Source organism: Chlamydomonas reinhardtii, chromosome 6 (genome assembly GCF_000002595.2).
Source record: "Chlamydomonas reinhardtii strain CC-503 cw92 mt+ chromosome 6, whole genome shotgun sequence".
NCBI classification, from domain to species: Eukaryota; Viridiplantae; Chlorophyta; class Chlorophyceae; order Chlamydomonadales; family Chlamydomonadaceae; genus Chlamydomonas; species Chlamydomonas reinhardtii.
The window spans coordinates 8,696,785-8,723,607 of NC_057009.1; the positions used below are offsets into that span (position 1 = coordinate 8,696,785).

The window sequence follows — 26,823 nt, forward strand, 5'->3', positions numbered from 1 at the left end:
ACTGTATCCCACTAACGCGGGGAGTAGCTGCATCGTTTGGGGCTCCTAAGCACGATTTTCACGCTCCCTGGCCCCCCTGCTGTGACCATACCCCTCCATCCCCCCTGGGTCTCTCCACCATCACCACCGCCATATCCAACTTGTTTTGGCTACTGAAACCAGTGTTAATGGTTTCTAGGCAGTTGGGTTGCTAAACCCACAATGGCAATCGGCATCAGCATTTGAACACCCCGAAACGCCTCCTGCCGCCGTACATGTACACGTGTACGCCAGCGTTGTCCTCACAAAGGATTCTACGTTGTCAGTATACGCTACGTACGCGCAAATGTAAACTGACACATGGGTGTACATGGTACATCCCTGGGTACAAGCAATATGCGAACTATACGCACGGATAACAAACCCCGCTGGATCCCGCTCAGCCGCTTACCGGGACAGAGCCGCAGCCCAGCACGGAGAGGAATGCGCCGCAGCCGCCGCTGTTGCCGGACACCATACCCGGCGTGGCGCCGGTGAAGGTCACGCTCACGGCGGCCGCCGTGGCGGCGGCGCTGCACGTGTCCGTGCCCGCCGCCATGTACGCCGAGCCGGGCCGCACCAGCACCGCGCCGCCACCCACCAGCAGGCCTCCTCCGGCGAAGTCCGCGCAGGCCGTCGCCGCCGCCGGCCAATAAGTTGCGGTGGCACTGGCCTGCACCTCACGCACCCGAGCGCTGAGCCCCTGGGCGGGGTTGAAGCTCATAGCCAGGCAGGCCCAGCCCGCGGCGCCGGTGATGTTGGTGCAGCGCACATACGCCGCGTCCACGTCCGCCGCGGCGCCCAGATGCACGGCGCCCGTGCCGACGTCGCGGCCGGCGGCGGTGGCGGCGGCGGCGGCGGCCAGTGCGGCGTCCGAGGCCACGGCGCCGTACAGCGAGGTGGCCGTCACGCCCAGATCCACGTCAGCGCAGTGGGTGCAGTGCACCAGCGCGCCGTAGTAGCTGTGGGCGAGTGCGCGCGTGCGTGCGGGTGTGGTGTCAGGGAGCACAGAGGAGCAAAGCATGCGTGCGTGCGAAGCGTCTACGTGTGTGAGTGTGTGCCTATGTGCGTGGTTAGACAAAGGGGGGCATGCACGCAGCAGATGAACGACTACGGTAACACACAATGCGACAGCCAAGGCACTGTGTGCTCTGATGCTGCTCTGCCATTCTTGTTCCCTCTCCTCTGCGGTGCACCGCAAGTAGCTAGTGAGCGTCGCCTCCCAGCCCCGCTTAACAAACGCCGGCAATTCAGCCATCATCGCCAGCGCTTGTGGCGCTTGCACCAAGCACTGTAGCCGTGTGTTGCTGGCACCCTGGACCTGCACGCACGCACCTGAGCGGTGCCCGGTTCACGACGCCGCGCAGCCGCAGCGCCACCGCATTGGCTCCAAGCGTGAAGCCCCAGTCCGCCGTGGAGGGCGGCGTGCCGCTCACCGCCACCACCCGGCTCGTGGCGACCACATTGACACCCGCCATGGATCCCGCGGGCGCGGCCAGCAGGCAGGCGTGCAGGTCTGCGCCCACGGCCACGTCCGGAACGGCGCCGCCAACGCTGGCCGCGTCGCACTGCAGCCTGCAGCGGGCCGGGTCGCCTGCGGCCGCGCTGGGGTCGATGGCGAAGTCGCAGGGCACCATAGGCGCACCGGTGGTGGGGCCAGTCACCAGGCTGCGCCTGGTGCTACTGCTACTGCTACTGCTGCTACTGCCACTGCTGGTGCTGCTGCTGCTGCTGCTGCTGCTGCTGCTGCTGACCGCCGTGTCCTCGCCGCCCAGCAGCGGGTCATGGGCAGCAGGTAGCCGGTCTGCGCGGGAATAGATGTTGAAACGACTTTGCCATGATGCATGCCGGAGCAAGCGCAATGTGCGTGTGAAGGGCAACAACCCATTGCCCCCACCTGTTGTTGCAGCTCCATGCACGTTGCGGCTGGCCAGTATTACTAGCAGCACGACGGCGGTGGCTGGCAGCATCCGAATACCCTCAAAGCAATGCCTATGACACCGCCTGCATAGCCGGCAATGCCCGTCGCTGGGCTGCATTCCTGTGGTGCTATTGCGCACGACCTCCCGATTTAACTCCAAGAGGAAGCAGCTGCAGCCGCTACGGAATCAGCCGCCACAGCATGGACGTCGTCGCGATATGCCCCGATTGCCCTGAAAGATGTGATGGTGTCAACTGTTGAAAGACGAACAGGTAAAAAAAGGGTAATCAGTCGCAGTGTGTGTGCTCCGTGCGGCAGCGGTCAGGAAGGGCGCTGCGAGCTACGATCTGCATCACGGCGGACACACGGGCGGACACGTACAGAATTGGGGGGAGAAGGACAAAACCCCAAAACCCCGGGAACGAACGCACGCACGGGCGTGCTCCCTATCCGCGCGCCAGCGTACGCCCAATGCACCGCAAACTACGACAAATGCGTTGGTGCTTGGTAGCATCAATCTGGACTGAGATCTTGCTTGGAAGCGTCGTGGCACCACCCCTTTTAACATGGCTGCCCAAACCCCATACGTGCAGCTTCCTGGGTTTGAGTTGCTAAAATATATACTCAGCAAAACCTCGTGCATTGCCGCATGCATTCTCAACGCGAGCGGCGGATGGCTCAACGGCCTCAACTCAAACTTCGCTCGACGCCGGACACACGAGTGCCCGGCGAGCAGCAGTATACCGAATCAACTATTCCTACCTCCTTCAGAGAATCCACGGCCAGGGAAAAAAGCGTCAACAGAATTCTGGCTTAGCGCTTTGCAGCCTCCACGAGCAGCGAGTGAATTTCTAGAGTACAGTTTGGTGCTACCAATACCAAAGCCGTCTATGTCGCTGGCTTTGCGCGCCTCTGGCGGCCCCTTGGAACAAACAAGTGTATGGCGCTAGGTGTGAAGTTTTGTAAAGAGTGCTTATTGTTCTCTTGTCTGCATTTTGAAAGTAAACGAACAGTACTTGAAACTACAAGTAAGAGTGTGTGCGGCTTTGTATTGTCTGAACGGGCGCACTCAATCGAAGCGGCCCGGCGCCTCAACAAGGCAAGGTGAGCGCCAAATGCATTATATTATACAGCTGGTATTCATTGATTCCTCTGATGGCCCCGCTCGCGCAGCACACTGCGCTGGCCCGCGATGACGCAATCCGGCTTGGCCTCTACATGGCAATGATCGCTTCATGCAAGCAGTGGAAAGTAGATTCCTGCTGAGCACATGAATTGCGCGCAGCGATCTCGAACCCAACGCCGCGGGCATCACAAGCGGTCGGCCGTATGGCAGCCGATCAGGGCCGATCCGTGGGGCCGATCCAAGACGAGCGACTCACTACCGTACTGGCGCAAAGCCCACATCGAGCTTCCATAAGATTTACCCCCACCCATGCCTCCTTGCCCATAACACACCACAGCTCCAGTCACAGCTCCTCCGAGCAGCGGCTTCGCAAGCACACCCGTACAAGAACACGTGTTTGCTCATGCAGCTCAATGGCAAACCGCAAGGGCCGCAAACACTGCAACCACCATTGCGAACAGGCCTTGCAAGCTGTCCACAAGTCCCACGCGTCCGCATCACACGCTACCCCACCTGTCCCCACCTCCTGACGCTTGTCCAAACACTCCATGCATGTCTGACGCGCCCTGCCCCCTCGTACCTCAGCAACCACACTGCCCGCCGCTGCCTCCCCGCTGCCTGCCCTCTACCTCCCACCCTGCTGCAACATATCTCACTTGGATGCCTCCGCGGGGGTGCGGGTGACCAGCGCCAGCGCGTGCAAGCCCATGTTGAACTCGTCTGCCAGGAGCTGTAGCGCGGCATCCGGAGGTTGCGACGGCAGGCCGATTAGTAATGCGGAACCAGGATGTCGCCCGTAACCAACCATAGCAAAGGTTAGCAAGGTTGGCCCGGCACGGGACCGCGACTTCTAGTGGCGTGTACGATTTGGGAGCCTGTGCTTGCCTGTACCCCGCCTGATCCCCCCCCCCCGGCCGGCCGCTCACCTGGTAGACCATGCGCTGCCGCTTGACCTGCGTCAGCCCCTCGAACGCCTCCGACACCACCTCCACCTTGAAGTGCGTCTCCCCCGGGCCGCCCGCCTTGCCGGGCTTGGCCACCATCATGGCGGCGTGCCCCGCGTGCTGCGCCGACTCGTCAATGATGGTCAGCGTGCTGGGCTTGAGCGCCTCCGTCAGCTTTCGCCGCATGCCGTCCTGCAGCGGTGTCCGGCTGGTGGAGGCGGCGGAGGCGGCGGGCGCCTCCGGCGCCGGGGCCGGCGTGCTGGCGTGGGCACCGTTGGTGCTGCTGGTTGCTGCCGTGGCGGCGGCCGTGGCGGCCTGAGGGGACAACGCAGCGGAGCATGGGAAGCAGGGCCGTCCGCATGCAGGATGAGCGATGCGCATTACAGGAAGCTTCAAGACCGGAGACACACTATTGAATGGGATACGCCAAGAAGGGCCATGCACGGCGCACGCGATATCGATTCTCGCTTGCATAGTACTACGGTACTTCGTAACCACACCAAAGCCATGTCACATGAAGTCATCACGTAAATCCTTGCTCCCTTTGTGAATCTCTCAATCCTCGCTCTCACTCTCCTCCAACGTCCTTTCAACGCCGACGCACGCAAGACACGATACAACGAAAAGACTTAACAACCTCAAGAATGTGGGCAACCACTCCTCGTCTCACAGTCGCAACACTCCAGGGCCCCAACCCCATGACGCTCAAGCGGCCTTGTGTGCGCTCACCTGCGGCACAGACTCCCCACCAGCCGGCGCAGCGGCAGCGGCAGCGGCGCTAGCCGACGCCCCCGACGCTGCCACCAGCTCCAGCGTCTTCCGCTGCATGAGTCGGAACATGTTGAGGAAGCCGTTGTTGCGGCTGGGCGTGAGGCTCTGCTTCAGTCCCAGCATCTCAATGAACTCGGGCTGCACCGTCAGGATCTCGGCGGGCGTGCAGCCGCTCAGCCCCGTGACCAGCAGCGCAGCCAGGCCCTGGAGGCGGAGGCGGAGGCGGTGGCAGTCGGGCGCGTGTGTGGGCGAGGCGTATCAACTTTGGCAACGACCCCAAGGAGTGAAGGTGTGCAATAACAAGAAGGTCTCACACAACATGGCGTGTGCCAGTGGCCGTGCATCAGGTTCTGCCCCGCTGCTGCAGTAGCGGCTCCAGCCAGCACCGACCTCCCAACACATCTGCTAGCGCCTCACCTTGGTCAGCTGCGAGTCCGAGTCCGCGCGCCAGTAGATCAGGCCGTCGGCGCGCATCTCCGGCACCACCCACACCTGCAGTAACGCAGCACGGGCCGTAGGGCTGATGCTTCCGAGTACGGTGAACATGTTGCGACAGCCATAAGGCTTACACACAGCGAGGGACTGCAAGCATGTTCCATGGCGCCCTAAGAAAGATGCCAGGACAACCGCAGCGCCCCCAATGCCTATACTGTACGAACACACACGGCAGCTGCCGCACCTGCGACACGCAGCCCTCCACCTTGTTGGCGGGGATGTGGTCCTCGTCCGGCATCGGCGCCAGCTTGGTGGCATAGAACAGCAACTGCTTGTAGCTGTGGGGGGCGGGGGCGGCGGACACACAGGCCCGGCAGGGCAGCAAGAGGTCAGGCGAGTGCATGCACGTGCACGAGTAGGAAATAAAGCCGAACTCGGCAGTGGGGTGGCGAGGCGAACAGCGAGACGTCAAGCGCTTGGGACGTCTTGTACCTGACTCCAGGCCACAGTGGGCGCAGTATTTAAGGACTGAGAAGGCGCCAGCACTATTTAGCTAGGTGGGCTACTGGGCCGCGAGCGCCGCAGGGTGGTCGAGCGGCAGTGTCAAGCGGACCGGCTTTGAGGGCTCACCGTGCCATCGGGTCAGGCACCATTTGGAAGGCGCCCACAATCTTCTTTAAGCTTGCTGGCAAGTCAGAAACCTTCTGCGCTCGGCACACGCCGGTCATCGCCTGCGTTGATGTGGGTCCGGTGCGTGCGTGTTGGTGGAAGTGTGTGCGGCCAGGGCTGTCGGCACGCACACAGCCCGTTCCTCCCAGGCACAATTGGGCCGATGCACCCTTGGGTCGTCAAGCAAGCGCGGCAATATTACCTAGTCTATACGAAGCATGCGCACGTCACGCAGCCCTTACCCGCCCCAAAGACTGCCGACGCATCGGGCAAGGCATCACCGCGGGTGAGCTCCGCGAGCTCAGGCTTGAAGCTACCCGCAGGCCGCACTGCCTTTGCGAAATCATGGCCATAACCGCGGTAAAAGAAGCGCAATCGCAAGCGGGAGCCAGTCGCACGGCCGGTGAAAGCCCTGACCAAGTAGATTCAATGTCCAAGCAGTAGAATTACGCTGTGATGGGAGTTTCGCGCGGCTTAGGGAGCAAAAGTCACATGAGCGGATTGCATGGGCGCTGGTCTCGAGCAAGGAAAGCACCAAATGGTAATTGCACGAAGAAAATACCTGTAAAATTAGCACCCCTTATCTTACGGCGTGCTGATTTCGCCATTCTTGTGGAATTTAAGCTAGCGTTGCTTCCTTGCAGTGTCGTTTGCAGCTCCTTAGTGCCTAGGTGCCCCAAGAAATCATCTGCGAAACAAATTCTACCGTGAGAACTCGAGGGTGGACCTCGACCGTTGTTAGGTCCGCGGACGGCATCCTTGCGCAAGCAATTGGCTCTGGTAAGTAAACGGTCTAAGAACGGAGTGATAGACTGGAGCGTCCTTGAGCTGGTGCTGGCGACGCGGGGCATGCAACGCTTCGGTTTGCCCAATACCTTGCGGTTTCAGTGCGTCAATCTATCATGGTGCACTAGTACGTCCGTTTCCTGTTGCTGGAGATGGCCGGGGACCTGCAGGATGCGGAAAGCAGCGCGTAGTCGAGCTTCATGTCGTGTTCCTGCTGTCCTTAAGAGGCGCGGTGCACCCATGCCACAGATATGCATCGATGGCGGTGCTCTGAAGCCATGTGTCGTGGCTGACCCGGACCGCGGGCGCGGGTTTCCTGGCGTGTTCGTCCGGAGGCTTGGCGCGCGCCCTCGTGGTGAGGGTCCCTGCTCGGGCCCTGGGTCTTTCTTCCTTGGCGCTATCCTACCGCAGCAAGCAACGTCACAGACGTACCTGCAGCACACCCAGGAGCGCTGCAGTGCCTCTTTGGGCTTTGGGCAGGCGCGCACGCGGGCGCTGCACGCGCAGCAACGCCAGGCCGCACAGGCAGTTTCGGCAGCAGCGCAGCAAGCGCCCTGCAACAAGCGGCATTAGGCTCGTGCCATCCCCCAGCACAGCTACATCCGCATCCGGGGCATACCGAGCAGGCCGGTGGGCTAACGGAATAGGTTCAGCGAGAGGCGCCGGCGGCAGCCGAACCGGCGGTGTCGTGGCGAAGGGCGACATCAGTGGGGTGTGGGCGGGGCTTCATGTTCTCCAATGAGTACCAGGGCGGCACGCACGTGGAGGTGCTGGGCACGCAGGGCCAGAACCCGCTCAGCGCCTGGAAGGTGTCGGGGCCGCAGAAGGGCGTGCAGAAGGTGTACGACAAGGTGGGCGCTGCGGGGGGGGGCGCTGGGGGTCGGGGACCCAGCGGGGTACGCGCAAGAACAGCAGCACGTGACAGGAGCTGGGGCGGCGACTGGGGTTTACGCGGCTGCAGCGGGGGCTTTGAGGCTTTGGGAAACGACGGGGCTAGCAGGGCACCTTCTTTTATGCTGTGGTGTGGTGCGCGCTGTTTGACAGGCGCTGAAGGGCTATGTGTTTGCATGCGGCGCGGGCTGCAAGATGGCGCTGCCGCGCGACGACCGGTCCTCGCTGGGGCTGTCGCAGCCGCACCTGCTGCTGCAGCTGGAGATCGGGCTGGTGAGTGCGGCGGAGGCGCGCGGGCTGCTGCCCACCGCACTTGTTGGTAGCGCCCGGAGCAGCGGCTGTCTGCGCCTGGGGCACTGGGGTACGCCCAGCAATACGCGCGTGCGTAGGATGGGTCATGACGGGAATGAGCCATGGCCTTGTCTTGACGCGAGTCCCCTCGCCGCCTGCACCCTGCAGGGCGGGCCGTTTAGTGTGGAGGTGGGCGTCACGGACTCCTCCGGCACGCGGCGCCGCATGATCCTGTCCTCGTCCTTCTCAGAGCTCAAGAGCACACCGCTGCACTGCCAGGTGCGTCAGCTGGCGGCCCGGTCGGGTGCATGTCTAGACACGCATATGTGTGGCGAACACCGCTGCGGCATCTGGTCTCGGTCTGCGGCTGCCTGTGTTTCACTCAAGCTTATACCCCCTTGCGCTCCGCCGTACAACATGCGCCGACACGCCCCAGGTTCCGCTGTCGTCGGTGCCGCGCGACGCCTGGCTCAACCTGGTGCTGCCGCTGGCGGACCTGGCGGCGGCAGTGTTCAGGCCTGGTGGCGGAGGTGGAGGCGGGGGGCTGGGCGGCAGCGGGCCGCTGTACCGGTCGCTGGACTCACTGCACCTGGCGGGCACGTGTCGGCTGCGGCGTGTGTGCACACTGCGGGACGCACCGCACCTGCCGCAGGAGGGGCACGACGGGGTGAGCGCTGGCGCGGGCGGCGGTTCAGGGTTTAGCGTACGATTTAGCATCGTGTGGGGTTATGTGGTCTGACCATGACGGGCCCGTGCACGTCTCACACCACGCGACATGCACCCGCTCAACCTCACTCATCGTATGCTTCCCGCCGGGGTGCGCCTGCCGACCGCAGCAAGCCATGGCGCCAGTCAAGCCGCTGGACTTCCCGCCGGGCCTGGACTGCCACACGCTGCTGCTGGACCCCCGCAGCATGGCCTTCGTAAGCCACACGCCGGCAAACGGCGGTGGCGGCAGCGGTGTGGGTCTGGGCGCCACGGGGACAGGGCTAGGGGCCACAGGAGCTGGCGGCGGCGGCAGCGGCGGTGCTGGCGGCGGCCTAGGCGTGGTCGGCACCTCCACGGGCGCGACCCGCACGCGGCCGGCAGCGCTGTCGCTCACGCACACGAGCGGCGGGCCCGGCGGTGGTGTCGTGGCGCTGGGCGCGGTGGGGACGGGGCGGAACAGTAACTCGGGGACAGGTGCCGCGCTGGGTGCGCGGCCTCATCCACACGGCGGCGTGCACCCAGCTCCCGCGGCGCACCACGGCGGGCCGGTGGCGGCGGCGCTAGCGGGCGCGGCTCCGGCCGGCGCCCCCGGCAGCTCGGACGACGACGACAGCGGCAGCGGGATGGCGGCGGCCAGCGCCGGCGGCCTGTCGGGCGCGCCGTCCGGGCAGCTGTCGGGTCCTCTCGCCTCTCTGGTCGAGGGTTCCAACCTTACGGGCACGCTGTCAGGGCAGTCCACGCCCACGGGGCGGCACGCGCCGGCTGCCGCGCCGCCCTCGCCCTGGGCCATCAGCCGAGGGCCGGCGACGGTGGGGCAGGCTGGGGCCGGCGCCGGGCACGGGCATGGGCACGGCGAGCACCCGCCCCCCAGCCGGCTGGGGCGCTCGCCGGGCAGCCTACTCAGCCCCAATGGCGCAGCGGCGGCGGCTGCGGCGGGCGGGCTGTCGCTGCTGAGCCTGGCGCCCGCGAGCGGCGGTAGGCCGCCGCGTGGGCACACGCACGGAGGGGCGTCAGCAGGCGGGGCGCCAAGCGGCGGCGCAGGCGCGGCGGACGGGCACGGCGGGAACACGGCGGAGGACCCTACCGGCGGCGATGCGTCACCGTTTGGCGGCAGGCGGGCGGTGTCAGCGCAGACGGCGGTTCGGCACGGTGTGAGCAGCACGGTGCCGGGCGGGGACAGCAGCACTGCACCCAGCGGCTCGGGCGTGGTGCTGGGCGGTGCGGGGGTACCGGGGCAGGGTGGCGCGATGGCTGGGGCCTCCGGCGCGGCGGCGGGTGGGGCGGGGATGCCGCGCTCGCCGCCGTGGCCGCGCTCGGTGATGAGCAAGCGCGCGCAGAGCGGCCCGGCGCGCATCAGCACAGAGGCGATGGCGCAGGGTCTGGGCGAGACGCAGGCGCCGGACAACATGCCCATGTCGCCCTCGCTGGTGCCGCGCCACGGCCGCCGCGCCCACAACGCCTCCAACTTCCCGCCCACCATTGTGGAGCATGAGGCGCTGTCCATGAGCGGCGGCGGCGCGCCGCCCGGAAACGGCGGTGGGGTTGGTGGCAGCAATGCCATTCCGGCAGTGCCGCCCAGCCTGCCGCGGTCGCCCAACCGCAGCCCGGCGCGGCAGCGGCCGGCGCAGGTTGGGCTGAGTGGCGCGGCCCGCGAGCCGCAGTCACCCAGCCTACCGATGCTGCGTCCCGTGCGCACGGACGCGTCCGCGGCCGCCAGCGGGAGAGGCGGCATGGAGCCGCCCTCGCCTTCGGTGCTGTTGCCGAGCTGTGGCAGCCCCTTCGCGCCGTTGACGAGCGTGCTCACAGTGCGGGGCGGCGTCGACGCGTCCATAGACTTCTCGCAGCAACATGCGTCCAGCGCCCATCCAAACCTGCGTGTGGGCGACCTGGCAGCGGACGGGGTCGTGATGCCCTGCTCGCCGTCCTTCATCTCCACACTGACCCGCCACAACAGCCAACGCGCGCATCGCTATGGTGGCGGAGGCGCTGCCGCCTCTGGCGCGGCTGCTGCCGGTGGTGGCGGAGGCGCTGGCGCATTTGGCGGCGGCGCACCGGGTCCCTCCATGGACTTCTCGTCTGACTCAGATGACTGCGGCGGCGGCGGCGGCAACCAGCACGCTGGCGCGGCTAGCACAGCGCCCGGGCTGGCCGCGGCAGGCGCGGCAGGCATGCTTGAGCTACCGGCGACGGTGCCGCGGATACGCACGCGGCCGCCCGCGGGGGCACCTCCCTCCCCCGCCACAGGGCGAGGGCCAGGGGAGGCCGCAGCAGCTGCGGGTCCCGCGCTGCGGCGGAACTCTTCGGGGCCGAGCACCGGGGCGGCGAGCGCGACCAGTGGCTCGGCCACGCGGCGCACACCGGACGTGGACACGCCCACGCGGAGAGCAGCGGCCGGCGCTGGCGGTGGGGCCGGGCCGGCGGGTGCTGCGGCCATGAGCGGGCGGACCAGCCCCGCCACGCCGCACCGGGCCGCTGCCAACGCAGCAGCAGCTGGGCGAAGTGGTGCGGCGGGTGCGGCTGGCAAGGCCGGGACGGTAGCCGGAGCGGGTGCGGGTGCGGGTGCGGGTGCAGCTGGCGGCGGCGGTAGTACGGTTGCCGCTAGCTCTCCTGCCAGGCAACGGCCCACGCCGCCGCCCAACGGCCGCACTGGCGCAGGCCCCACCACTCCTGGCCGTGGCCGCGGCGGCGCAATCGCCAACGCCCATGTGCCTGACCGCCTGCCGCCGCTGGGAGCAGGGCGGGGCGCCTCCAGCACACCGGCCGGTGGGCGCAGCGCTGGCCGCGGCGCTGCCGCTGGCGCCAGCGGCCCGGGCGGCCACGGCGGCCCCAGCCGCGCACGCACGACCGCCACGAACGAGGTGGACGTGGAGGAGTCCATAACGTTGACTGCGGGCATGTGGGGCGGGTTCGGTGTGGATGAGGACGACGACATGCTGGGCTCACGGCACTTCCGGAGCCCCGGCGGACACGGCGGCAGCGATGAGGAGCGGGGGGGCGACATGGCCACTGGGCCGTCCTTCGGGCACGGACTGGCGGCGCTGGGCGGCGCGGACGAGTCGGGCGATGGCGTGTCACCAGGCCGCGGGTGGGGAGGGGGTGGCGGCGGGGGTGCCGCCGGCGCGGCGCTGCCGCCCATGGGCGCCAGCGGCCCTTCGCCGCCGGGGAGTGCCATGGGTGGCGCGCGGGGAGTTGGAGGTGCTGGCGGGGGCAGCGTCTTTGGCGGGGCGGCTGGCGGTGCGCTGTGGCCGCCGCGTGTGCCGGGGCTGGGCGGCGAGGAGCTGCCGGCGTCGCCCACGCGCTACCCGGCTGCCGCCGTGGGGCCGCTGTCGCCGCCCATCCGGCGCAGCGGCAACCGCAGCGGCGGCAGCACCGAGGTGCCGCCGCCGCAGCACTACCAGCCCACGCTCACCGGCCACATCGCGCCACTGGACAACTCGCCGCTGCAGCCTTCGGAAGGCGGCCGCGAGGCAACATTCAACGGCTTTGCGCACTTCGCGCCGCGCCGCGGCAGCGGCAACGGTGGCGATGGGCTGGACGGCGTTCGCGCGTCGTCGCCTTTGGCGGCGCCGCTTCCCTTTGACCCGCTGCTTGACGAGGAGGCGTTGCTGGCGGGTCACCACCACGCGGGTGGGCTGCTGGGCGCGTACGGGTTCGGCCACCTGGACCCCCATGACGACCCCATGGCGGCCGCCGAGCGCATGCCCGACGGCGCCACGGGGGCGGATGGCGGTGGCGGCGGCGGAGGCACGGACTGGAGCAGGGTGGGCACGGGCCCAACGCCGCCGGAGCTGCTCAACCCGCACCGGGCCTTCACGCCGCCTGTGGTGCCGGCTAGCAAGGCGCTGGGCGTGGCGCTGCCGCCGGGGGGCAGGACCGGTGGCGGCAGAGGCGGCGCGGGCCGGGGCGGCCGGGGCGGCCAGGTGCTCAAGGTGGCGGGCGGCAAGGAGGCGGCGCCGCCGCAGCCGCCCGCCAGCCGGCCGGTCATTGTGCCCAGTGTACGGGAGTCCATGGTGGACCTGGTGTACGACCCGGTGCTCAACTGCTACTACGACGGGAACACGGGGCAGTACTACGAGCTGAAGACGTGAGATGTGTGTTTGTGTGTGTATGTTCACGTGTGGAGATGCATTGATTCACGTTTGTCAGGTGTGCGTGGCGTGTCGGATAGGGAACGAGGACTGCTGTGTCATCGTCCAGATGCTTTCCTGGTCAGCCTGCAAGTCTGAGAGGAGGGGGACGCATGTCAGGCATACTTCATGCGTGGTTGCGGGGCGGCATGTCAGGCAATCAAGGCTTCGGGTGATCTGGCTTGTAGCACTGAAGATGCATGGGGGAGCAACCAACATTGCGTGCATGCATGCCCTGCGAGCGGACATGTGACGTTGGAGGAAGTAGCCCTCTAACGCGGCGTCTGGCCATGCCCTATGGCGTGAAGCTCGGTGTGGGACAGGTGTAGGGCAGAACATTTGGTGGCGAGCCTTACGCAGCCTCGCGCACAGAGGCTGGGATGTGATGGCGGCAGGGCGCCCCTTAGGTGGCCGCGGCGTTTGGGGTATGGTGGGCCAGACTCTTGATCACATTCTCCATTACCGTGCACCTTGCCGCGCACGACGGGCACCATCGAGCACTGGTGGCTTCCTCCTGCGCAAGTAGCCAAGCCTCAGAGTTTCCTATTTACGGTACTTCTATCCAGCTCATCCTGCAGCGCCATGCAAGTGCTCTTCACGCACCGTAGCAGCACGCGCAGCGATGTCTGACACAATGTCTTTATTGCTTGTCCATACTCACAACGCCACACACACAGCGCCGCACTCACAACATACAAAATGTATCACCACCATGGGATCTGGTACGGTAATCCTCATATCTCTCGAAGCTCGCGCGAAAACAGCCCGTGTCTGGTGAGGAAATAATAATGGAGGAGGCGGAAGCTGCCTCCCCTCTACGCTAGGATACAGCCACACAGGCAGCTCATACTACCCTGCCTCAGCCCGTGTCACCTTATCTGGACCTGTGCGCGAATGCGCAATAAAAGCCACTGGTCCAACAGGTCCTAAGAATCACTGCTTTATGCGCAGGACACACAAATGGAACACGGAAACCCAAACCAGACGGAAACACCAACCTTGCAATGTCCATATGACAGAAGCAGGGGAGGACCTTCCCTGGACAACCGTGGGCGGTGGGACTCTCAAGGCAGCATGCAGCGTCCAGCTGGAGGACAGTGATGACGGCACGTGACGGCACATGGCAGCCAGATGCTCCTGAACTCATTCAATGCATGCATTACCGTACAACCTCGCAGGCCCTTGACCGCTGGCAGTGACAAAGTGCACCCGCGCGTGATCAAAAACGCACCAGCAAACCAATCACTTTGCAGAGTTCATGTTGCACGCACCCCTGCGCGCAACTCTAGCAAGTAATCAAGTGTAATGCGACCTGTTTTGCATTATTGCGAGCCATACATGAATCACTGTGGATAGACATAAGCATCAGACATGATACTTATAAGAAAGCAGCAGCAAACACGCGAGCAATCACGGACAATGTAGGCCGCTGTACCGTGGCCGTCAGCGACACAACTGCTGGCCATCTACCTGCTTTTCTAGGGCATGCGTAGCGGCATGACAAGTAGTGCGGCTGTTGACAACTGTGCTGCGTCTGGCTGCGGTTGGCTCTGCTGTGGCATCGCGATTGCTAGGCACTGGTTTGGCTGTGTGCCTGTGGCAACCGACCCCGGCTATGTCCGGGCGATGAGGTTGTTCGGCCTCAGACTGTGGAGGGGCTCAGCCCCTGTTCCCGTGACTGGGGAACACTTGTCTAGGGCATCGCTGCAAATGAGCCGTCAGCGGGCACCGCGCCAGCCACAGAGCCACCTGGCTCGGCATCCTTCACAGCCTTTTCCAGCAATGTCTCCAGTTCTATGTTATCATCATCAGGCGCGGGTGGCAGGGGAGGCGGCGCGCCAAACGGCAGAGCGGACGTCAGCGTGCTGGCTGCGTGCACACGGCGACCCGCACCGTCCGCGTCGTCAGCACCGCCGTCCGCGGTGCCCTGCTGGCCGCGCGGAGCGGGACGTAGCACCGGCACTGTTCCGGAGGTGACCGTTGCCGTCAGGAAGCCCTTGGGTTGCATGCGTAGCACAGCGCTGCCCGGCCGCTTGCTGGGGTCTGTGGGCGTTGAAATGTCAGAAATGTCCTCGGCAGCTGGGCCGACAGGCAATGGCGGCGGCGCGCCGAACGGAAGCGCCGACGACGTCAGCAGACCCCGCAGCTGCGAGCGGCGCAGCCCTGAGCCAATCCTGGCATTCGTACCGCCGCCGGACGTGCCCGGGCGGCGCTCTTGGCCGCCCCCGACGCTGACGCTTGTTGCCAGGCCGCCAGCACCGGACATCAGCAGTGGCGATGCAACCAGCTGCACTGGCAGAGGCGAGCCACCGCCGCCGCCACCACCGCCGCCATGCACGGAGCTGCCGCCGCCACCGCCCGTGCTCACCGCGCTTGCGCCGCCAGAGGTCGATGTGTCACTTGCGGCTGCCAGGGTGCTGCGCCGCGGCGTGCCACAGGTGCTACCGGCGCGCGACAGCTTCCGGTCCGAGGTGGGCCGCGAGGCCGCCAGGGCCACCAGCGCCGTCGGCGGCTGCATCATGAAGATCTCCGTCACCGAGCCCTGACGCAGTCCCAGGCCTATGGTTGGCAGCAGCGAGGCCATGGGCACATGGTCGGCCTCGCCGGCACCTGGCACGGCAAGCGCGCCGCCGTGGGCGGCAGGAGGGGACAGTGCCCCGGACACGCTCGCAGCCAGCACGCCGCCGGCGCCGCCGCGGCTGTTGCTGCGATACATGCCGCCGCCGGCGTTGCTCACGAGCGCGTCCAGGTCGGTCAGGCCGCCGCCGTGGGGGCTGGACTGCCGGCGCTGGGAGGCGGGCACCGCACCGCTCGCCGACCACAACGGGCTGCTGCCTGCACCGCCGCCGCCGCCGCCGCTGCCACCGCTGCCGTCGCGCGCGCTTAGCAGGGCGCTTGCCAGGTGCGCGGGAAGGAGGTCGTTGTCAAACAGAGCTGCGTCCGCCGCGGGCTCCTCCTCCAGTGATGAAAGTGCTGCCGGCACACGCGCTGAGGCTGAATGCATCACCGCTGCGGGCCTTCCCGTGGCAACACCGGATTCAGAAGCCCTCGCAGCCGCTGTCGCCGCTGCGGCTGCTGCGGCTGCTGTCGGGCTAGGGAGCAGGGCTGCTGTGTGCAGTCCTTGAGACGGCAGCCCATCGGTTGTGGCGCACTTGGGCGGCGCGCCCGGTAGCTGCAGCGAGCGCCGCTTGCCCCTGCCCGCCGGTCCGCCGACCTCGATGCTGTTCCGGTTGCTGTGTAGGTCGTGGACGTCCATGCTCTCCCTGCCGCCGCCGCCGCCGTGTGCAGCAGCCGCGCTTGCATGCTCCCCGCCAATGGAGCGGCGGTTGGCTGCGGACTGCAGGTGTGAGGCGCGCACAAAGGTGCGGTGCACAACGGAGGCAAAGCGCTGCGCCGTCATGCTGGCCCAGCCCATGCGGCGTCCGTCATGCCCGTGGTGAGCCATGATCATGATGTGTGCAACCCCCTCATCGTCGTGATCATCGCCGTCATGATCACCATCCAGCAGCGCCACCGGGTTGTGATGCATCAGGCTCCCGCCGCTGCTGACGGCGTTGGAGGCGGCCCATCCGTCCTCGCCGGCGCCGTCCCGGGGCGGCGTGTGCAGGTCCGCCCACCAGGCCAGCTGCCAGGGACGCAGCTTGCGCGGCCGCACCGCTGCCTTGCGCTGCTTGGGGGCGCAGCCGCAGCAGCGCAGCAGCGGCAGGAGCGCCTGGCGGAGCCGTGCCCAATGGCTGGCTAGCCATACCAGCGGGTGGCGCAATATGTCTTTGACGTCAGCTACTGCGTAGCCGACATAGATGAAGGCTACGATGGTGTTGAGTGCGATGATAATCAGCGCGATGGCGTCCTGTAGGTGTGTGCAAAAGTGCATACAGAAACAGGGAGAGGGGTTGGTTTACAGATGAGGTTCTGAAAACAAAGAATTCACTTACTTCTTGAGTGCGTGCGCGCATGCAGACATGCGGAAGTGCACATTCTGCTCCCAGCCGGTATCTCTCTTTTGTTTGTTCCTTGTCCCCCCCCCCCACCGCGCCCCCAGAGAGTAGCGACTGCCAAGGGACTATCCTTGCACACGCCCACACGCACACGCCCACCGAGTATGCTTGCATCCCCGCACGTGCGCACATGCGGGCATGCATGCGGGCCGCTCTACCCCGGCTCGCTCGCCCGCTCACCTCGGCTCCTGCCGTGAGCTGCAGGTAGCCACCCAGCACGAAGTACATGCTGAGTGTGAGTGTGGTGCACAGCGCGGACGAGGACATGAACAGCAGCCCGTTCATCTGGTCCAGCTGCAGCGGCCGGCACAGCACGTTGGCGGCCGCGGTGGTGAGCATCGCCACCAGCATCAGCAGGACCTGGTACTCGATGAGCAGCACGCGCCCAATGGCCTGGATGGCCACCAGCCCCAGCAGCTGCAGCTGCATGAAGCTGTCGTACCAGTAGTACTGCGGCCTGCAGTACAGCAATGCATGCAGGAGTACGGCGGTACAGCAGCACGCACGGCAGTTGGTACGTAGTTTTGCGACAGCAAAAGGGAAAGTGTGGGAGCGAATCAAGGGCGATTGGTTGGTTGTTGCTTGGTCGGGGCAGGGCAACTGCTGAGCTTCGGCGAAAAGCCCCGGCGCCATGTATGATATCGTAGATGTATGTCTTAGCAGGCAAAGCACACGCACTTGTATGACTTGTAGAGGAAGCCGTACATCAGTCGTGTCCGGCCGTCGTGTTGCCGCTGCTGGGGCGTGGTGCGCAGCAGCGCCCCCAGCGTCCACAGCGGCGGCAGCACGCAGCACAGCGCCAGAACCACCGTGCCGAGGGGCACGTACATGGACGCGTGCTCGCCCACGAAGCACTCTGTGGGTGCGGGTGCGGGTGTTGGAGGGTGTGGGGGTCATGCGCGTGCAAGGGGTGACGTAAACTGAGGGGCGCTGGGCAGAGGCGACATTGTCATATAGGCCGGCACTGGCATCTGACACTAGTCCTCACCCTGGTTCATGTTGTAAGCCCACCCGGAGGTAGTGCTGGTGGCGACCTGAGTGAAAGACATGATTGAATTTGCGGACGCAGCGGAGTGAGTAGAAAGTCCAGCGGTCCTCGTGTCTTGTGCCCATGCATGTTGTGCCCATGCCAGGTAGCACGCACGCCGCCGACTGCACCCGTGATTTGCGTCCCTCCCTGTTCTGCACTCCTTCCATGCCGCCTATGTCATCCAGCCACCTACCGCATTCTGCGCCGCTGCGGAGGGGCCCAGGTCAGTGTCGATGACGAAGCACGCAAAGGTGCCCAGAGCCACACCCGCCCAGGCGGGGTACTCGAAGAACACCGCCACCAGCAGCACCACATACAGCTGCCGCCCCAGGCGCAGCCAGGGGTCAGGCAGGCCGGCGCGGAGCGGCCCTGGCGGCGCCTCCGCGTCTGCTGGTGCTGCCGCCGTGTCGTCCTGGGGCCGTTCCACTACGGGCTTGATGCCGGCCCAGGGGTTGGATCCCACAGTGTAGGAGGCGGAGCGGCGGGTCTGTTTGAAGACCTCCACGGAGTGATCAGCCTCCGTCACGTCACCCAGGTCGGCAAATGACACGTGGTTCTCTGCGTGGAGGAGCGAGGCCGTGTGGTAGGGGCAGCAGCAAGGGAGTGCAATCATGGTAAAAGAAAGACGCGAGAAACGGTATCCGTACCCGTGTGTTTATCAGCGTAACAGGAAGCATCGCCCACGACTCATATCATCTGGGCCGTGTGCCCGGCTGTGTATAAGTGAACGGCACGTACCTGGGCATTGTTTCGTGGGGCTGGGCGGCTCCGCGTCGTCCTCCGAAGGCCGGCGCTCCGTAGTCCTGCTGGGGCGCACAGCGCTCACAGGCCTGCCAGCGGGGACAGCAATCACCACCTTGTTCTGCTTGTCAGCCGCGCGGCGGATGCTCCACCACCAAAAGTACTTGCGCGCAATCCAGAACCTGTTGCACGCATGTGTGGGGCGGCGCAACGGCGTCACGCAAAGCCCCGAACCATTGTTGCCCGGCGGCTGGAAGCAAACAATGCATTGCACTCGGCATGGCCTGTGCACACACGCGCGCACACACACACACACACACACACACACACACACACACACACACACACACACACACACACACACACACACACACACACACACACACACACACACACATACACATACACACACACACGCATCCCTGGCAGCCAGCACACTCCCATATCTCCAATAGCCCCTCAAAGCCAGCCGCAGCCGCCATGTCGTGTGACTCTGCGTCTGTGTCTCGCCGCTTCTCCCTCCACGACGCACCCGAAAAACCACACCACCAGGGTCGAGGCCACTGACACGAAGGGCATCAGCAGCTCGAACAGGTACGACAGCCGCGCCTGCTGCTCGGGTGTGTGGGTGGGCAGCAGGCAGACGGGCAGGTAGACGAAGGGGTTGCTGGCGAGCGGGGTGGTGGACGCGCCCATGAGGTTGACGAAGCGCGTGATGACGGGCGGGAAGGCGATGTCGAGCTGCCAGATGACCAGCAGCTGCTGAAAGTGCGAGATGAGCAGCTGCATGCGGCAGGAATTGCGTGTGTGTGTGTGTGTGTGTGTGTGTGTGTTTGTGTGTGTGTCTGTGTGTGTGTGTGTGTGTGTGTGTGTGTGTGTGTGTGTGTGTGTGTGTGTGTGTGTGTGTGTGTGTGTGTGTGTGTTTGAGTGAGGGGAAGCAAGTTAAGGTTGGGCCAGTCTGTGGCGGCCTTGTGGCAGGGGTCTGATAGGCTCAGGTTTGCAGGTACGAGCTGAACCCAGGCGCGCCGTGTGCACGTGTGCACACCTAACAGACATAACCGAACCAAAGGGCGCACACACCTTCCAGACCTCGCCAAAGGACGCCCGCTCCGGCTCCTCTTCCTGCTCCTCCACCTCCTCTTCTCCTTCCTCTGCCTTGCCGCCCTCCACTTCGTTCGCCTCATCCTCCAGCGCCACGCGGCTCCCGCGGCGCGCCTCGCTGTCGCCGCCGCCGCGCCTCGGCGCCACCTCCTTGAAATGCTCAATCGCCAACAACATGATCTGCGTCACCGCCACCACCACAAGCGCCGCGCCAATGACGGCCGTGACCGCCGTGGCGTGTGGCGGGCAGGTGGTGCACTCGAATCCAGATGAGGTGAGCACATAGCCGTCCCCACACACCGCGCACAGGGTGCCTGTGTACCCCTCCGCGCACTGCTGCTGCATGTAGCTGATCGGCCCGCCGCCGGTGAGCTGCTGCTGCTGCTGGACCGCCAGCCTGTGCGTTTGGGATGGATTCGAGGGCAGAGCGTGTGAGCAGGTGGGCGGGTGGACCCTCGCAAATGAGCACGGATAACACGAGTGTTTGCACGGTGAGCAAACGCGGGTGGCACCGCTGCGTGCAACATTCCGCCGCGTTCAATATGCATGTCTTAAATACTCACAGAGCGCGGGTGCCTTGTGAGCGCTGCCCTGCGGCCGCCGCCACCGCTGCGGCCGCCGCCGCCTGGATGGAGCGCAGGAGCTCGTTGGCGCGCCAGGTGTCTCCCGCGGGGTCGCTGAGGACGCAGGGCGCGTATGCAGTGGCGTTGGGGTCGGTGTTGCCGCCTGCGAACGTCCACGCCTGGCACATGGTGAGCTGCGTGGTGCGCGGGTCGTCTGCGGAGAGCATCAGCAGCGACTCCGCAACACTGTCAATGCGGATGACTGGTCTGCTGCTGGTGGCGGTGGTGGTGGTGCTGGAGGAGGTGCCGGTCGTTTCGTCTCCCGGCTGCGCCTCCTCCTCTGCCTCCGGCATCGGCGGCTCCAGTGAGCACGCCGCGGTGTTGGGGCAGCGGATCATGAACCGGCTGAAGGCGGAGGTGTGCCAGTAACCGGGAGCCGGCACAACCACCCTGCGTGCGTGTGAGTTGAATAGGAGGGGGCGCACACGGATTGCGTGTCACATGCAAAACGAGAGGCGCCAGTCATCATTAGCAGACGCCCATTAACGGTAGCCACGTCCTTCCTTGCTCCCCTTAAGTTAAGCACTGTGCGCCTCAGAGGCATAACCTTACTTCCCGCCCCTGTCCACCAAGTTACCCATCCACTCATGCAGCTGCTACCACTCACCCCGTACCCACCACCAGTGTTGGGCTACCCACCACCACGCAGTCCCTACGGCACTCGCTCACCGGCCACCGGTGCACACCGCGTTGTCGGGACACTCCAGGCAGACCGCGGACACGGACGCCACCCCCCGCTGCAGCGACTGCAGCGAGGCCGGGTAGCTCGCGTCCGGGGGCAGCGCCTCCCGCGGGTCCGCCACCTGCCCCACCTGGTAGCGCGGGCAGGCCGCACACTCGGCCTGCGACATGAGCGCGAGCCGGCTGGTGGCGGAGGCGGCAGCGGTGGTGGAGGTGGCGTTGCCGTCGAAGGAGGGAGAGGCGGCAGTGGACGAGCCGGCGGTCTGCAGGAACTCGCCTGCGCAACGTACGGTATTGTGGACGCGGTAAGGCACGGGGACAAAGCGGGAGCCTTGAAGTTAAGCAACGCGCATCCTGCCATCTGCCCGTGCACACATACGCGTGTACCCCGCATACGCATGCTGCACGAGGACATACACGCAAAACGCCCCCCCCCCGCCGCCCCTGCTCCCCTCAGCCCACTCACCCAACTGGCAGCCATCAATGGTGAGCGGCAGCAGGATGGGCTCAACCGCACTGGGACCCGCCACCACCACAGCCAGTGTGTAGTTCCCGCCCGGCCACCCGTGCACCGCCAGGTCGCTCCACGTCAGCACCCCAAGCTCCTCGAAGGGCTCCGTGATGCCCTGCTCCCCTGTGGCGGCCAGGTATGCTACAGCCTTGTCGGGCACACAGGCGGAGACGTTGGTGACGAGTGAGGAGGCATTGTAGCGGTCGGTCAGGGCCTCGACGACGGTGGTGTCGGGCAGGCAGGCGAGCGTGGTGGTGCCGTCCAGGGCGGCTGCGCGGCTGCGCAGCCACAGCAGCTGCTGAGGGCTCTGCGGGCTCGTGAGGAGTGTGGCGGCGGCGTCGGGGCCCATGTTGAACAGCATAAGCGTGCCGTTGTAGGCGCCCCGGTCCAACACTGCGAAGCAGGGGAGTCGAAGAAGCTAGGTTGCGCGTTGCATTTGCAGTGGCGTCTTTTAAAAACAGGGAGATGATGAAGCGGAGAAAAAGGGCCGGACTGCTACGCTGCTGCAGGTCGGCACGAACGGGCATGTCGCATACACAAAGATTGCGTCGGTCACAAGAGGGACCTGCTGACGCAGTACCCGAGACGGTAACGTGGACACAAAGCTACGCCACGGCGTCATTCCATGATGCCCCGCCCCTTGCTCCGCCCGCACCTGAGGACACGGACATGTTAAATGCGTCCCACAGCTTCACTTTCAGCGTGAACGCCTCGCCCTGCCGCAGCACTGTGGAGCTGCGGTTGAGCAGCAGCACCGAGCCGAAAGCTGCCGGCCCCTCCAACCACGGCGTGCCGGCGGGCGCAGAGCTGATGAGGCACACGTCTGCCGTGGATGTATGAGGAGGTTGTGGTAGGGATGGGGTTATAGGGGGAAGGCAAGGGGGGGCAGGGCAGGGTGGGCAACTAGCAAGCGAGTGAGAGGCAGCAGGTGGATGACAGGAAATCAGGGACGGAAGGCAGTCGCTGGTGAGGTAGAGCGTACCAGGCCCGCCGCAGTGACCGCCGACGGCCAATGTAAATAAACACACACACACACACACACTCACTCTCTGTGCTCGCGCAGCCGGTATCGGAGAAGACGCCGTGGGCATCCAGGTCATCCACCCACACAGCAGAGGCCTGTGTTTTGTGTGTGTGTGTGTGTGTGTGTGTGTGTGTGTGTGTGTGTGTGTGTGTGTGTGTGTGTGTGTGTGTGTGTGTGTGTGTGTGTGTGTGTGTGTGTGTGTGTGCATGCACGCACCAGCAGCGCGCGGTGAGCAGCAGCGTTGCAGCGGCACTAGTTGGGGTTCAGAGGATCAAACGTTGGCCTACACGGCGGCATCCCTGCTGTCACTTCGTTGTGTCGTATATCGTCTAGCCCACACAGCCGCCGCCATGACTTACCAGGCGTTGTGCCGGCAGCAGGTCTTGGGCGGTCCAGAAGCTGGAGCAGTTGTTGGGATTGGCCGGCTGCTGCAGGCTGCTATTCGAAACGAACATAAAGCTGCTGCCTGCATTATTGCTGGCAGCGGTGCTGCCGCCATCTCCATTGCCACTAGTGCTCTGCTGCTGGGCATAGGCGACGCTGTGCATGAGAGCGTCCGCTTGCGCAATCAGCTCTGTCACGCTCGACGATGACCCGGCAGACTGCTGCAGGCCCCCGGCGGCCCCGGAGGCCGCCCCAGTAACATTGGTATCCCCGCTACTGCTACTGCTGCTGCTGCTGACGTCACCGCCGCCTCCAGTGCCGCCGCCAAGGAGCTCGGCCATGCCGACTGCGGCGCCCGCCGTCGCCTCCAGCTGCTGTGTGTCCAGCGACCGGTGCACCAGCGACACCACCGCCGCGCCCAGCCAGGCGCAATTGCCGCCCAGGTCCGAGCCCGACACAAGCACGGAGGCGTTGCGGACGCCGACAAAGAGGCCGCCGCCAAAGCCCGGGTGCGCGGCCGAGGCGTGGCCGCTACGTGGTCGCCCTGCCGTGTTGTCGTTGACCCTGCGTGTAGGGTGCGCTTGGTTGAGTCGCAAGCCGGTGGAGTGCTGAGTACGTGAAGGGGGGTGACATCAAACAAGCCAACTGGCAGCAGCGCAGGGACGGAGTGCACACTGACACGACACGCACTGCACGTGCAAGTGAGGGAGCATGTATGACGTACCGGATGTCGTACGCCACGATGGTGGCACTGGCATTGGAGTTGAGCACGGCGGGTCCCACATAGACTCCGCCTGCACACACATACCCAGCATCGCACGCAGCACGTCATGTCATGTCATGTTGTGAACGCACCGCTGCCACCACGCCTATCTACTTGGTCCGGCGCACAGGCAACACCTGCTCACACACCACACCAGCGACCCTGCAACCCTAGGTCGCACAAACGCACGATCGCACGCCGTGCGCACACACCTGCTTGTACGGCAGCGTTGGAGGTGATGTTGGAAGCAGCCAACAAAACATTCTCCGCGCCCTCCACACTCAAGCCGCCGCCCTGGCCCGACACGGCGCGGCCGCCGCTCACGGTGCTCCGCACAAACCCCACCGACATCGCGCCGACCAGCGCTACGGCGCCGCCGTCGCCGTCGGCGCGGCAGGCCGTGAACACACAGTCTAGGAACTGGGCGTCGCTGGCGCCGCGCACCCACACCGCGCCGCCGTCGCCGGCCCAGGAGGCGCTGTGCGCCACGGTCAGCCCTGTTGCCGTGAAGCTCGACGCCAGTGCCGGGGTGCTCGTGCCGGTGCCGGTGCTCGTGCCGGTGCCGGCCGGGTCCTGTTGCTGCAGCCGCCGCAGCTTCGCTGCGGCCGTGGTGCTGCTGCCGCCGGTCGGCAGCTCAAGCGCCGATTCTGGGTCCCACAGCGCCATTGAGCCGCCTGACGAACCCGCGGAGTTGCCCACGAGCTGCGAGTGTGTGACGTTGACGCCGCACACGCCGCGCACCGCAACGGCCCCGCCACGCCCGCCTGCTGCTGAGTTGTTGGCCGCCGTGAGCTGGCTCAGCTCCAGGGAGGGCAGCGGGTCGCCGGCAGCAGCCGGACTGGCGCCCATGTGGAGCGCGCCTGCGACCACAGCCAGGAGGGCGCGGTAAGAAAGGGAGCGAGCATGCATGAGAGCACATTTGCGGAGCAGCACTAATCCTAGGCTAGGGTGGGAGGCCGGGAGCGAGGCTATGACCTGGGCACCAGCCGCTGTAACCATGCATGCACCCAGCTACGCCCTCAAAGCGACAAGCATGCAAGTAATTTGGGCTTGCCTCCATCCGCCGCGGCGGTGTTGTTGATGAGTTGGCTGCGGCTCACAGACCAGACCATGGCCCCCATGCCGCCGCTGCTGCCACCGCCACCGATCCCGTTGCCGGCGGCGCCATTAGTAGCACTGCCGCTGAACACACAACCGCCCGAGCCCCGGGCACCACCACCACCGTTGCCGCCAGCGGCCGCTGCCGCATTCGGCCCCGCCGCCGCGGCAGCTGCCCGGTTGTTCACCATCTCGCTGTCTGCCACCACCAGGCGCAGCAGAGTGCTGGCCGCCACGCAGCCGCCATCGCCGCCCGCTGCCGTGTTTGAGTCCAGGCTGCTGCCGCCCGACAGCTCCAGCGAGTGCAGCGGGCCGCCCACGTGCACAGCGCCGCCGCTGAGGCCGGCGGCGCAGCGGCGCAGGCTGCTGCCGCCCGACACAGTGATGCTGCCCATAGAGGCGTTGGCAAAGACTGTGAGGTTGCGAAACGTTTGTGGAGAGATCGTAAGGGCGTGTGGGCCGCTTGTACACACTTTGAAGGCGAGTGAACAAAGGACAAGCACAAACCCCTGAATGCGCGCTTGCTGTGGGTAGCGCAAGCAACACGGGCAGCAGCCTGTTGAGGGCATACGCCCGTCGCGCTACTCACCCACGCCGCCATTGCCCACTGCGCGGATGTCCCGCACCGTCGACGCGCCGGTCACAGCCAGGCGCCCCACACCGCCCAGCGTCGCGCCCACGCCGCCATCCGCGCCGGCCTGCACATCAAACACAGCGCTGCCGTTTACCACGGCAATCTCCTCAATGCCCGCCGCCGCAAAGACCACGCCGCCGCGGCCTCCTGCCGAGGTGGCGTGCAGGCGGCTGTTGCCCTCCACGCGAAAGGAGCCCACGCCGCCGCCAGTGCTCAGCACGCCGCCTGAGCCGCGCGCCGCCGAGATGTTGCGCACCAGCGAGCCGCCAGTCACAATGAAGGTGGAGACGTCGCCAACGTACGAGTACAGAAAGCCTGCGAGATGCGACGGTCACACGAATGAGGAGATGATGCGTCATCCTTGATCATAAGTAGATGCCGCGCATGCTTCTGACAGCACCCCTGACAGGACCCAGACAGCGTCCCCAACATGCATCTCCTGGGCTTGTCCCGCCAACTTGCAAGAAATGCTCACCTCCGGAGCCGCCGGCGGCCACATCTGTGACGTTGCTGCCCTCGGCAATCAGAACGTTGGACGCGCCGCCGAAGCGCTCCCCGCCAGCAGCGGTGCCGTTGCCGCTCGTGCTGTTGATGCTGGTGTTGGTGCTGGAGGCTCCACCACCGAAGATGTAGATAGCCCCGCCAAATTCGCCGGCTTTACTGCCGCTCAGCGTGCTGGCCCCGCTGATCACCAGCGACCGCAGGGCACTCTGCACGTAGATGCTTCCGCCCCAGTTGGCGGTGTGGCCCCGCATGCTGCTGCCACCCGTCAGCGTCAGCTGCAGCTCCCCAGCAAACACCGCCCCCGCGCGCTCGCTAGCACTGTTTGTTGAGACGTCGCTGGCGCCCTCGACGCGCATGCCGCTGACAACGCCATTGGAGGCGAGCACGCCGCCGTCGCGAGCGCGGTTGCCGGTGATGCCGGTGGCGCCTGTGAAGGTGAGGTTGGTCACCTCGTCCCCACAGAAGATCACACCGCCCTGTTGGCCGGCAGCGTTGTTGAAGATGCGGGAGGCGCCGGACACAATGAAGCGCCTGCGTATGGGTAGGCGCACAAGAGGGAACGACAGGACGGTTTTCGCAGGACTCGGGCAGACACGAAGACGCAAGGCACGAAAAGCATTTTGCAGACCGCACGGAAGGCCCCCACCGGCCCACGCTCATGCACGCACACCCAGCAGACCGGCATCAGACACGCACAGCAGCCTCGTGCCCTACGCCCCCTAGCTAGCTATAGCTACCTACCTGAGCGTCTTGATGCAGTGTATCACTCCTCCTGCTCCGCTGGCGGTATTCGACCACACCGTCGAGCCGCCGTTGACGGCCACGTCCGCCACGGCGCCGGCGCTCACAACGCCGCCGCACGCCAGGCGGCCTGTCACCACGTTGTCGTGCACGTGTGTGGCGGCGGTGAGGCTCAGGTTGCGCAACGTGTCCGCCGCGCTGAATACGCCGCCCAGGGCGCCGGCGCGGTTGGAGTAGAGGCTGCTGCCGGCCACGACCACGTCCGAGAGGTTGCCGTTGGAGTGTGCAAAGCCTACATATCGC

At 65.6% G+C, this 26,823-nt stretch overlaps 4 protein-coding genes across 4 annotated transcripts in view; 1 reads left to right on the plus strand and 3 right to left on the minus strand.

Moving 5' to 3' along the window:
* Positions 1-10: 10 nt before the first annotated feature.
* CHLRE_06g309684v5 (uncharacterized protein) lies at positions 11-2,956 on the minus strand. The gene is made up of 4 exons (XM_043063768.1): positions 2,702-2,956; positions 1,916-2,171; positions 1,354-1,822; positions 11-980 (listed from the first exon to the last, which is right to left on the minus strand). Exons 2-4 carry the CDS (start codon positions 1,986-1,988, stop codon positions 419-421), a joined length of 1,104 nt encoding a protein of 367 aa, XP_042924474.1. The 5' UTR covers positions 1,989-2,171; positions 2,702-2,956; the 3' UTR covers positions 11-418.
* A 106-nt stretch (positions 2,957-3,062) lies between these two features.
* On the minus strand, positions 3,063-6,336 carry CHLRE_06g309717v5 (uncharacterized protein). Its single transcript, XM_001691151.2, has 7 exons — positions 6,127-6,336; positions 5,846-5,946; positions 5,460-5,553; positions 5,198-5,272; positions 4,739-4,984; positions 3,992-4,324; positions 3,063-3,795 (listed from the first exon to the last, which is right to left on the minus strand). Exons 1-7 carry the CDS (start codon positions 6,235-6,237, stop codon positions 3,718-3,720), a joined length of 1,038 nt encoding a protein of 345 aa, XP_001691203.2. The 5' UTR covers positions 6,238-6,336; the 3' UTR covers positions 3,063-3,717.
* Positions 6,337-6,446: 110 nt separating this feature from the next.
* On the plus strand, positions 6,447-13,138 carry CHLRE_06g309750v5 (uncharacterized protein). The gene is made up of 6 exons (XM_043063769.1): positions 6,447-6,664; positions 6,920-7,521; positions 7,715-7,834; positions 8,021-8,131; positions 8,289-8,519; positions 8,689-13,138. The coding sequence occupies exons 2-6, from the start codon at positions 7,399-7,401 to the stop codon at positions 12,646-12,648; spliced, it is 4,545 nt and encodes a 1,514-aa protein (XP_042924475.1). The 5' UTR covers positions 6,447-6,664; positions 6,920-7,398; the 3' UTR covers positions 12,649-13,138.
* A 2-nt stretch (positions 13,139-13,140) lies between these two features.
* CHLRE_06g309800v5 (uncharacterized protein) overlaps positions 13,141-26,823 on the minus strand; it is a 30,006-nt gene continuing 16,323 nt past the window's right edge. Inside the window, exons 36-55 of the mRNA XM_043063770.1 lie at positions 26,521-26,812; positions 25,751-26,310; positions 25,231-25,590; positions 24,598-25,053; positions 23,756-24,403; positions 23,505-23,574; positions 22,756-23,344; positions 22,419-22,491; positions 22,028-22,195; positions 21,328-21,765; positions 20,850-21,138; positions 20,121-20,570; positions 19,537-19,954; positions 18,989-19,239; positions 18,454-18,638; positions 17,909-18,273; positions 17,674-17,719; positions 17,364-17,541; positions 16,866-17,142; positions 13,141-16,537 (exon numbers count right to left, since the gene is read on the minus strand). Coding sequence (XP_042924476.1) covers positions 14,381-16,537; positions 16,866-17,142; positions 17,364-17,541; positions 17,674-17,719; positions 17,909-18,273; positions 18,454-18,638; positions 18,989-19,239; positions 19,537-19,954; positions 20,121-20,570; positions 20,850-21,138; positions 21,328-21,765; positions 22,028-22,195; positions 22,419-22,491; positions 22,756-23,344; positions 23,505-23,574; positions 23,756-24,403; positions 24,598-25,053; positions 25,231-25,590; positions 25,751-26,310; positions 26,521-26,812 — 8,270 coding nt within the window. The 3' untranslated portion in view covers positions 13,141-14,380. The remainder of the gene's footprint in view (positions 16,538-16,865; positions 17,143-17,363; positions 17,542-17,673; positions 17,720-17,908; positions 18,274-18,453; positions 18,639-18,988; positions 19,240-19,536; positions 19,955-20,120; positions 20,571-20,849; positions 21,139-21,327; positions 21,766-22,027; positions 22,196-22,418; positions 22,492-22,755; positions 23,345-23,504; positions 23,575-23,755; positions 24,404-24,597; positions 25,054-25,230; positions 25,591-25,750; positions 26,311-26,520; positions 26,813-26,823) is intronic.